At 38.5% G+C, this 11,177-nt stretch overlaps 1 protein-coding gene across 1 annotated transcript in view; it reads left to right on the forward strand.

Moving 5' to 3' along the window:
• The window catches only part of GAS2L2 (growth arrest specific 2 like 2), a 57,744-nt gene extending 46,791 nt beyond the window's left edge, over nt 1-10,953 (forward strand). The window contains exons 6-7 of the mRNA XM_073615220.1: nt 24-306; nt 2,607-10,953. Coding sequence (XP_073471321.1) covers nt 24-306; nt 2,607-4,587 — 2,264 coding nt within the window. The 3' untranslated portion in view covers nt 4,588-10,953. The remainder of the gene's footprint in view (nt 1-23; nt 307-2,606) is intronic.
• Nucleotides 10,954-11,177: the final 224 nt, after the last annotated feature.

The following is an 11,177-nucleotide window of genomic DNA, read 5'->3' on the forward strand; positions in this document are numbered from 1 at the left end:
CGTTTTAACTCCTTTTCCTACAGCTCATAAACAAGCTTCAGCATCAGTCAGCAATCGGAAACCAGCACACCCAGTTCATGAGATAACAGCACGTTTAACAGCAAGGTCTGACAATCCCAACAAAACTCAAACCACACTAATAGTAAACCGTTCCCAGAGTCCACTGCCTCCGGTAGACTGGAAGACCTACACATCTGGCAATGGCAGAACCCATTCATCTTCTACCTCTGCTGAAAGTGTTGATAAGACGCCTGGGTTTAGAACGCCTAATGTACACAGTGACCTCCAGAGGAGTTTTGCATTCAGGTACATGCAGCATATGTTCATGATGTTCAAAAAAATTACATAGTAATACATCAACTAGCATCTGAATTATGGATTTAATTATTTATGATTGCACAAAGCCTGGTGGTCATATTTTTACTCACTAGCCAGTTTACACCTTGGCAGTTTTGGTGCACCTAAAATGCTTTAGTGTAAACGGGACCCAGAGAACAGGCACATTCACAGCTGTCCACTCTGGTGCTTCACTAAAAGCATGCGCATTATGTCAGGTGTTAACAGGCATTGCATTCAGCAATCCATTAATTTTGAATGGGTTTCCAATGCATTAGAGCAGGCAGAAAAACATATCTGTACCTTTTTTTCCCAACTGAAGAAACTTAACCCAAGCTCAACTGGTCTGTTACCACATAGATTGCTGAGGGCCAGTGCTCATGGCTGGAGTGTGTGCTCCCAAGGCATCCATAGAAGAAATAACCCAGCAACTCGGTACATTCCAAGTTCCAAATTCTTTATTAGGCTACATTAAAAGTGGAACAAAATAGCTAACATGTTTCGGCCATGACAGCCTTCTTTTTTTCCAACACAGAGCACCACAGCTCACGACAGCATTACCATGTGCTGCGAGCAAGGTGCATTGTGAAGGTGCGTTAAGGTACCATTCAAAATAAATGCATCACAGTAGACCAAAGCACATAAGGTGCATTAAAACCCACATATTACCTCATATCAATGGTGTGGATCCAAAAGTTACATTTTATTCCATTTAATTGATTAAACCTGGGTTAATATACTGTTTGAAAATTCACATAATGCTATGTGTCTTTAAAACAAAAAGAAATCAAGTGCTAAAAAAGGCAAATAGGATTACATAGAAGGCTTTTATGAAGAATGCCCAAAAAACTGTAAAGCAATATTGCGCTTGTGTTGAAAAGAAATATATATATAAAAGCAGCAACAAATATTGTGAGATAAAAAAACAACAAAAATATGACAAAGAAAGATTAGTTGCGCTAAAAGTTTAAATGGTTCAAAATGTGCATAAAAGTGTAGAAAAGAGTTTCTATAAAGTCTAAATGCACAAAAGGCTATCATCACAAAGTCAAATGGCTATGGAACAAATGGAAGAAACTCCTCATAAAGTGTTAAGAAAGGTGGACTTGAAAGGGGAATCCTCCACCTTAAGAGAGCCATGACACACAGGTTAAGATGTACTCTTACCGCAAAACAAGGACCCTCTGTTATTGGTTGCACACCATCACCGCGGTTTTCCTTGGATCTCGTCAATGGTGGATGTACTGTTGTGTGACCTTCTGTAATTAGAGGGTCCTTGTTTTGCAGGAACAGTACATCTTATGGCCAGTTGGGTCTTTTGTATACTTGTTGTGTTAAAAGCAATAAATAAAACTTTTCAAAAAAAGAGTACATCTTAACCTGTGTGTCAGTGTCTCTCTTAAGGAGGAGGATTCACCTTTCTTAACACTTTATGAGGAGCTTCTTTCGTTTGTTCCATAGCTATTTGACTCTGTGATCATAGCCTTTTGTGCATTTGGACTTTTATGAAGAATACCTGTTGGCTTAAAGGAGAAGTAAGATAAGCGGTGTTTGATTGCTCAGTTCCAACTTCCCACTGCAGAGACAGCAAGGGACAGATGCAGCATCGGATCCATGCTGCATTCACCTAGGTTAGTATAAATGTTTTTCTTTTTTTTTTTTTTAAGTCCATACTTCTCTCTTAACCAAACATAGTAGAATGATTAAAACTGCATCCTAGGTTTGACCTTTGTGTTTTACTGTAAGTGCATAAAAGATAGAATTTGCCTGGTTACTGTGGAACAGTGCCCATTTGTTAAAAAGACCTAATGGGCATAGAGCTGGTTGCTAATATTCTTAAGTATTTTATCACCACTCACCATCATTCTATTAAATGATTTTAGAATACATGATTTACTAGGTAGATCAGACTGTAAAGACCAATGTGCTTCTAAAAAATGACCGTTTTGAGGATCATTAGAAGTTCATCATAAATATTACTTTTTAAATCTATTGACATAAATTGTCAAAGATTGTCCATTCCATGCTATTAATTGCTTCCATTTTGCTCTGCCTATGGCATAGATGGAAATAGATACTATATATTACAGCCTGGGGAGAGATTTATGGACATGCAATGTATAAAAAATGTATGCACTGGGGATCTGAGCATTTCTACATGAACAAACAGATGTCTTTATGTCTTAGACCCTTTTATTTAGGTAAGAGTTCAAAGAGCAATGTTGTTTATAAACCTCTCTATTAACTTTTGATTTTGTTCATATTGCCAGAGGACATGAACGACCTGCAACCCCATCAAGGAGACAACTATTCACTGAAGATGGTCATTCTGGTCAACAATTTCTGTGTCCACAGTCTTCCCATGATGGTCTTCGACTATCAACATCTTCCACTGGGTCCCAACTGACTGGAAGTGAAGATGAAAACTCTCATTCTTCAGATGTCTTCTATGAGAACCACAGAAGAAGACAAATAATGAAGAGTCCTGCTCCTGGACATAAAGAAAGAACAATGACGGATACCTACCACAGCCAGATACATACTACAAATGTTAGAGCACAATCAGCATCAGAAAAGCACAGTATTCAGCAAGAATCAAGACCTAAAACACCTTCTCGCTTTTTACGCCCACCAAGTCCCTCCAAGTCCCTCCACAATCAGCAAAACAAAATATCAGAATACCAACCCAGGGTCAGTACTGATTTTACTACAAGACCTCCCTCTCCCACTAAACAAATTGCTACGCAGTCCTCTTCTCCTTCAAAACAAATTAATACTCGACCTTCTTCTCCATCTAAGCAACTTAATACTCAGTCTTCTTCACCACCTAAACAACTTATTACACGTTCAATGTCTCCAACTAAGCAGCTTAGTCAGCCATTTAAGCAAGAATTGAATGGTGTCAAGACGATGCCTATTTATAGTAGGCCATCTACACCAAGCAGATATTACCAAGGTGAATCTCTAAACAGAGATAGAAGTAAATCTGTAGGAAGCGATTTTATGTCTCATAATAAACTAACAGCAATGAGAAGCGTGCCTGTTCAAAATGAGCAAAGCAAAGTTATACTCACTGGTAGGTCTACTCCAACAGTGCATGTTAACAAAAATGGTCTAATGCGGGACAAGGTCCCCAGCTATAATATGAAAACGCAGATCAGGCAAACCAGTGCTTTGGAAGCTTCAATTATGTCAGATAATATAGAACGAGATTACAGGTACACACCAAAACCCATAGGCCCAGACCAAGAGCAAGAACTGTATCAGAGCCTGGAAGATGAAATCCAATCAAACATCAAGGCTTTAGAGGAAGATTCTGATGAGAACAGCAACCAAGAAAACAAGTGCAATAACTTTACATCTAGCATAGCAAGTGATGTTGCTGTTCACAATTTTAACATGAAAAGGACTTCAGTATCTTCTGTCTCAGTAAGAAATAGATTAAAGACACCTGATGGGGAAGTAGAAATACCAAGAAGTGGAGTGTATATAAATACCAAATGGCAGTCTGGAGGAGGAAGTTTTGATGATGTTATCACAGAACTTTCTCAATGTCAGTTAAAACTCAATAGGGTTGATGTGGAAAACTGGATTTCCAAAATAACTCCAAAAGCTGCTGTGGCTGTGGAAACAGATTTAACTGTTCAGCATTTAGTATGTCAAGAGAAAAGTAAGCCAGCATTATTGGTAGCGCAAACAGATAAAACTAATTTGATCTCTGCAGAGAACAAGGAAAAGAAAATCAAGCAATTGCCATCTCAGAGAGCAAGACAACTGGCAATGGAAGCCAAGAAGAAGAGTTTGGAGGCTGCAGCTGATAACCAGGATTCATCAGCCAACTGTCCTAAAGTAGAAGCAACCCCAGAAGTATCAAAGTTACCACAATCATCCAAGCCAAAACGATCGCTGAAAAAGCCAGAAAGAGTGCCATCAATATACAAACTCAAGCTACGCCCCAAAATCCGTCCCCGACGAGATAACAGGCCAGAAAAGAAGCCATCCAAGATCCCAACCCCTGTTTCTTATCAACAGACAAAAAATAAAACTAAAAACCCCAAAAACAGCACAGCAACTCCTTCTAGCGCTAGGAGTCAGAGTGAATCATACAGCGCAGGTATTAGTACAGGAGATGTGGATACCGATGAAGCAGTCTCAGAACTTTCTTTGTCCCTAGAAGCTTCTGGTTCCCAGCTAAATCAATTGTGGGATGAAAATAATGGAAGCAAAAGTGAAGAAGAGACATGGATTTAAGACACTTGAATGTCATTCTAAGACATCGAATTTTTTTATGCAAAAATTAACAAAACTTCAACTGAGCTTGTGCAAGAGTGTAGATAAAGCCCTGAGATCCACAAGTAATCGTAATCTTTGCACAATTGTTAAAAAATGAAGGAACACAATTGGGTAAAACCTTACATTTGCAAATTGAAAGCACATAGATGTTAAAAAATGAATCATGCTTGTTTCGTTTATGAATATAGATCTGAATCTTTTACATGAATCTGTCAGAAAGCCTGTGATTGAACCTGACAGTCTCTGTCTCTCCACTTTCTTACCATTGTCTTAATTACTGTGACGCTAAATATGTTTATAGTGCCAGATTAGGATGCAGTCTGGAAGTCAGAGATAAAAAAAGCTCTCATAAAAGGTTTCTAAAAATATTGCTTTGTAAGAGATTCCTTTTAAATAAAGAGCAATTTTAGGAAACAACCAGCAAGTCTGTGTCAAACTGCAGACTGCTCTATAGCATTTCCTTGTTGTCCTCCCAGGTTATGCAGTGGACTGATTACACACAGTTTAACTCAGAGTCTGGACAGACAATGCCATGACAAGCTAGCATTTATCAAAACCATAGTTATTGTTGAAAGGCTAGGGAGTTGTGAGTAATTTAGTAAAAGAGTGCTTATCCTTAGAAGGAAAGATCTATAAAGTAACCATGAAATCATTTAACTCAATAAAAATCTTGCCCATATATATCTGTATTTAAAGATATCTATGATGCCCCCAAAAAAACAATGAGTCATGTCAAAGATTTATAAAAACAGTTGCAATTATGAATGTGAAACATACTTATTTCTAGAAACTAAGATTCAATGACATTTTTAGCTATCATTCAAAGCCTTATTGTTTTTAGTTTGTAGCTGTTCTGTCACCAGTGTTGTTCAGTATCCACCTACTCCAGAGATCGTGCAAAGCCTGCAGCAATATACTATAAGTGGGCTTTCTCTAAAGATTGTTGTTTCTCACCGCAGATGGCCTAAAACCTAAAGTTTCATGACAATATAACACAATATTTAACAATACAATATTTAACATTTATAATTGAAAATGAAAATATGCATTTAAAGTGTATTTAAATGCAAACCTTGAAATTTCATATAAATTGTAACATGTTACTGTAATTCCAAAAGTTGTTTTCAGTCTTTTTAAATATTCAGTTTTGATTAAAATAATGCCTGGTGATCATGATATGATAGTAATTTTTAGGCACTTATTAACTCTCATTTGTGCTCCTGGATTGTTTTCTGTTGGCTTTTGAAGCACATTATGTGTGCTAGTTAGCCACTGAGTGCACTCTAGGGCCAGAGCCATGGCGTAGCCTATGGAATAAGCCAGTCTTTCAAGACTCACTTGTGAATGCTACTATGGCATGACAAAGATTCCTGGTATGTGACCATCAGGCTCTAAACTCAATATTGTTGCACTCTCTAGACCATTGTATATTGTGTCAGTTAGTTATAGAGTACCTTTCCGCTCTAGAGCAGTGTTACAATCTCTGATGTGACCCAGTCCCTGACAAATCATTTGTTGCTAAGTCTAAAGTACAGAGTGATGGCACAGGGCCTGGTGTGCCCCAGTCTTATTAATTTGCTAAGGCAGTTTGGCTGCAGCAGCTGGAAATACTTGCAGATTTTGTTTATACGTGTTTTTATTGTTATTTGGTTTTACAGACACATAGGAGAAACAAAGGGTACAAATAGCATGTACAACCAAAAATACAATTTAGCTGTAAAATACAAAGTAGGTAAATACTTGCTTAACTTGAATACATGAAAGATAGGCACAAGTGTGAACCTGTAAACCAGATCGATGTAATAACACCAAAAAAGGAAGGGAGAGGGGAGGGAAGGATGGGGAAGTTGTGAGGGGGAATCTAAGAGAACCATCAAGCAACCCCCATAAGGGGATAAAAAACTGTTAGGCTATTAAGTACGCTATTAAATTACAATGGGGTAGAGAATGGGAACCCAACTAGCACTCCAAAGAAAAAAAAGCATGGGAAACCATTGGAGCAGATGTTGTCCACCTAGGTTCTTTCATATGGGGCGGACTCCATCAAGGGGAACCACCTGCTTAGCGGGGGATCTGTCTGCTGCTCCCCGCTGAGCAGGCAGATAACAGAAAAACAGACGGATGGGGACGTTCCCCAGCCATCTAGTGGATCAGATGACAGTAGGTTGGAAACGGACAGGCAGTCTGTTTCCATCTGACCGCCCCACAGAGAACAGCGGGCTGTGTTTGTGTCCGCTCTGCATCAGCGGAGCGGACATGTTCACAGCCTATTGTTATCCATGGGGCGGCCAGATGGAAACAGACTTCCTGTCTGTTTTTATTGGACTGTCATCCGATCTGATCCGCTAAACAGATCCCCATCTGTCTGTTTTTGGCTTGTGTGATTCATCCCATCCACACTGTCCGAAAAGAATACCTATGATCACTGTCCTCTACCAGATGGTTTTTCACATTCCTTATGTCAAAAAGAGTATTAGCTATTCAGGAAATTGTTGTTCAGGCTGTACATAGACTGATTAAGTCTCCCCGTAAGGTGCACAGTCTAAATTTTGTGACGAGTCATCTAATTGGACACAAATCTTGGGTACTTTTTTCAGAGTGTGTCAATTTAAACTCCCATTTCCCTCCTGCATGATCTCCCTAATGGGAAGTATCCTTCAGAATGCTGTCTTTGCTTCACACATTTATGTGTTGAGGTAAACCCCTTACATAGTTATATAGTAGGTGAGGTTTAAAAAAGACACAAGTCCATCAAGTCAAACCTATGTGTGTGATTATATATCAGTATTACATTGTATATCCCTGTATGTTGTGGTCCACCGCCTGTGGAAGGGAATTCCACATCCTTACTGCTCTTACAGTAAAGAACCCTCTACGCAGTTTAAGGTTAAATCTCATTTCTTCTAATTTTAATGAGTGGCCACTTGTCCTTTTAAACTCCCTTCCGCAGAAAAGTTTTATCCCTATTGTGGGGTCACCAGTGTGGTATTTGTAAATTGAAATGATATTCCCTCTCAAGCGTCTCTTCTCCAGAGAGAATATGTTCAGTGCTTGCAACCTGTCTTCATAACTAATATACTCCAATCCCTTTATTAGCTTTGTTGCCCTTCTCTGCACTAGCTCCATTTCCAGTACATCCTCCTGAGAACTGGTGCCCAGAACTGGACAGCATACTCCAGGTGAGACCGGACCAGAGTCTTGTAGAGCAGGAGAATTATCGCTTTATCCCTGGAGTTAATCCCCTTTTTAATGCATGCTAATATTCTGTTTGCTTTGTTAGCAGCAGCTTGGCATTGCATGCCATTGCTGAGCCTGTCATCTACTAAGACCCCCAGGTCCTTTTCCATCCTAGATTCCCCCAGAGGTTCTCCCCCTAGTGAGTAGATTGCATTCATATTTCTACCACCCAAATGCATTATTTTAAATTTTTCTACATTAAACCAAATTTGCCATGTAGTTGCCCACCCCATTAATTTGTTCAGATCTTCTTGCAAGGTTTCCACATCCTGCGGAGAAATTATTGCCCTGCTTAGCTTAGTATTGTCCGCAAATACAGAGCTTGAACTGTTTATCCTATCCTTCAGGTAGTTTATGAACAAATTAAATAGAATTGGTCCCAACACAGAACCTTGGGGGACCCCACTTTCCACCCCTGACCATTCCGAGTACTCTCTATTTATCACTACCCTCTGAACTCGCCCTTGTAGCCAGTTTTCAATCCATGTACTCACCCTATGGTCCATGCCAACGGACCTTACTTTGTACAGTAAACGTTTATGTGGAACTGTGTCAAATGCTTTTGCAAAATCCAAATACACCACGTCTATGGGCCTTCCTTTATCTAGATGGCAGCTCACCTCCTCATGGAAGGTTAATAGATTGGTTTGACAAGAAGGATTCTTCATGAATCCATGCTAATTACTGCTAATGATACTGTTTTCTTTACTAAAATCTTGTATATAGTCCCTTATCATCCTCTCCAGGAGATGGATACTATTGATGTCAGGCTAACTGGTCTGTAATTCCCAGGGATGTATTTTGGCCCTTTTTTAAATATTGGTGCTACATTGGCTTTTCCCCAATCAGCTGGCACCATTCCCATTAGTAGACTGTCAGCAAAAATTAGGAACAATGGTCTGGCAATTACTTGACTGAGTTCCCTAAGGACCCTCAGGTGCAAGCCATCTGGTCCCGGTGACTTATTAATGTTAAGTTTTCCAAATCTATCTCTAATTCTTTCCTCTGTTAGCCACGAGGGTGCTTCCTGTTATGTGTCATGAGGATAAACACTGCAGTTTTGGTTACTGAAACACGATTCCTTCGTAAAGACTGAGGAGAAGAATAAATCCCCATCCTTTGTAACCAGATTTCCTTACTCATTCTTTATTGGGCTAATATGGTCTGTCCTCCCTTTTTTACTCTTTATATACTTAAAGAATTTCTTTGGATTTTTTTTGCTCTCCTCTGCTATGTTTCTTTCATGTTCTATCTTAGCCTTCTTGGTCTTTCCTTGACCTGACCTATTCCGCACTGCATTTGTCAAATGCTCGGTCTTCTCTCAAGAAGATTTTACTACTTTCTTTGTTATTCACAGGGGGATTTTCTTCCCTTCACATTTTTTTCATGATAGATGGATTTAATTTCAAATCCAAATAAGCCTTTATTTATCATTACCCTGTACTTATCTAATCCAATAGGCAAGTCTTGTTTTTTCCTTCTACGATTTACGTAAGGCTACGGTGTAACTCCAAATGCCCTTTCTGGGTTCCATTAAGGTAAAAACGTATTCTGTTTGAACGTTGTGCTCTTTGCAGTAGACTCATTGATTCCTCCTTTCTTCTCTTTTTCTAGAAAGGGAATTTTCCTAGTGCTAACTTTAGGATTCCTGCCCCTCCCATTGAAGTTCTTACTGTTTCAGCTATAATCTGAGGAGATTTTGTAATCAAATACTGTTATTCCAATGCAAATTTGCTGGTGTCTAATAAACTGTTTACTTTGGTATTGTCTTCACAGATTCCTTTAGTTGTTCTTCTAGTTTTTGTTTGACCCATTTTAATAAAAGGGGCATTAATTCTCCTGCCCTTCCCCATCCTTTTAATACTTTTAAATGTTTTACTCCTCAGAGATATCCTATTGAGCTTTCAGCTCTCTTATTGATTTTTATCTGGCTTTCTCTTTTCCATGAAGTCAAAAGTTAGGCATGCTAGGCTTATGCCATCATTTTACTGATATATAACTTAGTTTCATTATTTGACATATTTTTTTATTTCCTTTGATTTGACCAGGTCTAGTTTTGTCTGCTTTTTCAGATGCTGTAGTACTCTCTATATAATTGATAGACTGCTACTCGATCCTTCATTTCCTATTTTAGGACCACGTTTTTTTAGTGCAGTGCTTTCCCTTGATATAGGTTTCTATTCTGCTCTTTAGCTCTTGGCTCTGACTTGCTGTTCTCACCATAGTGATGGCTTTTCCTTCTGATTGGCTTTTCATATATAGCCTTCTATACCTAAGCATTGTTTTCTTCTAAGTATATTTTTATTTCAATGCTGTTGGATCTGTCAGTAGCTGTTGCCCTCCCCTCAGTTTGACCACTTTTGTCATCCCTTTTGTCTATGATTAATTTCTGTTCCTCAATGTACAATAAATAAAATAAGATTTTGCAATTACCGAAAAATCTTTTTCTTGAAGTTGTCAGAGGGACAAGGATCCTACACTCTGGAGTTCTTGGACTTATGTATTGCTTGCTTGCAAAACTGAGGCATGATGGTTGGAGGTGGGGTGGTTTACCATTTTTTTTTCCAGTGTCCCAACCTCCTGAAGGCAGCAGGATAACCCATTTGTCTATGATTATTTTTAGTCCCCGTGTCACTCAATGTACTAAAAAAAAAAAAAAAAAAGATTTTATGCTACCTTATTTTTATGGGAATAGGGCATGATACATAGTACTTTCACAACCTCAATATTAACTGAAGGTTTAGATCTAGTTTTTTTTACCTCTTTTTTTTATGGCAAAATTAGTAAATACAGTATTACAAAATAAGGTGTTTCTCATAATCAGCTATATAGGATACTGCAACAAAATGCAAAGTAACAAAACATCCTGTCTTAAAACCGTAGAGACCAAGCAAACATTTGTTGGATCAGTTATGTCAACACCCAAAGTCAATGGCTTCATACACAGTTATACAGTGGCTAAAATCAAGGCAATGACAAATACAATGTCTGGGGGGAAGAGAGTTCCATTAACTTTACACAGTCAGAGTGGAAAAACTCCAGACATCCCAAATTTTGTTGTATTTTTGGGGCACCCTCTATGTTTAAATAGTATAGTATAGTTTTTCATAAGGCAAAATTTGGTGGGTTTAGATCTACTTTAAGTTCAGATGTTATGTAAAACTCATTCACAGTGATGTAAAATATTGGTATACATTGAAATAGATCCTGTCAATACATTTAACGCTCAGTTTTACTATAATGTATGATAGCAGATACTCAATGTTACCCAGATATGTTTGTTGTTACCTCTAAAACAAACACTGGAGTGC

The sequence above is a fragment of the Aquarana catesbeiana genome, linkage group LG02, assembly GCF_042186555.1.
Source record: "Aquarana catesbeiana isolate 2022-GZ linkage group LG02, ASM4218655v1, whole genome shotgun sequence".
Lineage (NCBI taxonomy): Eukaryota > Metazoa > Chordata > Amphibia > Anura > Ranidae > Aquarana > Aquarana catesbeiana.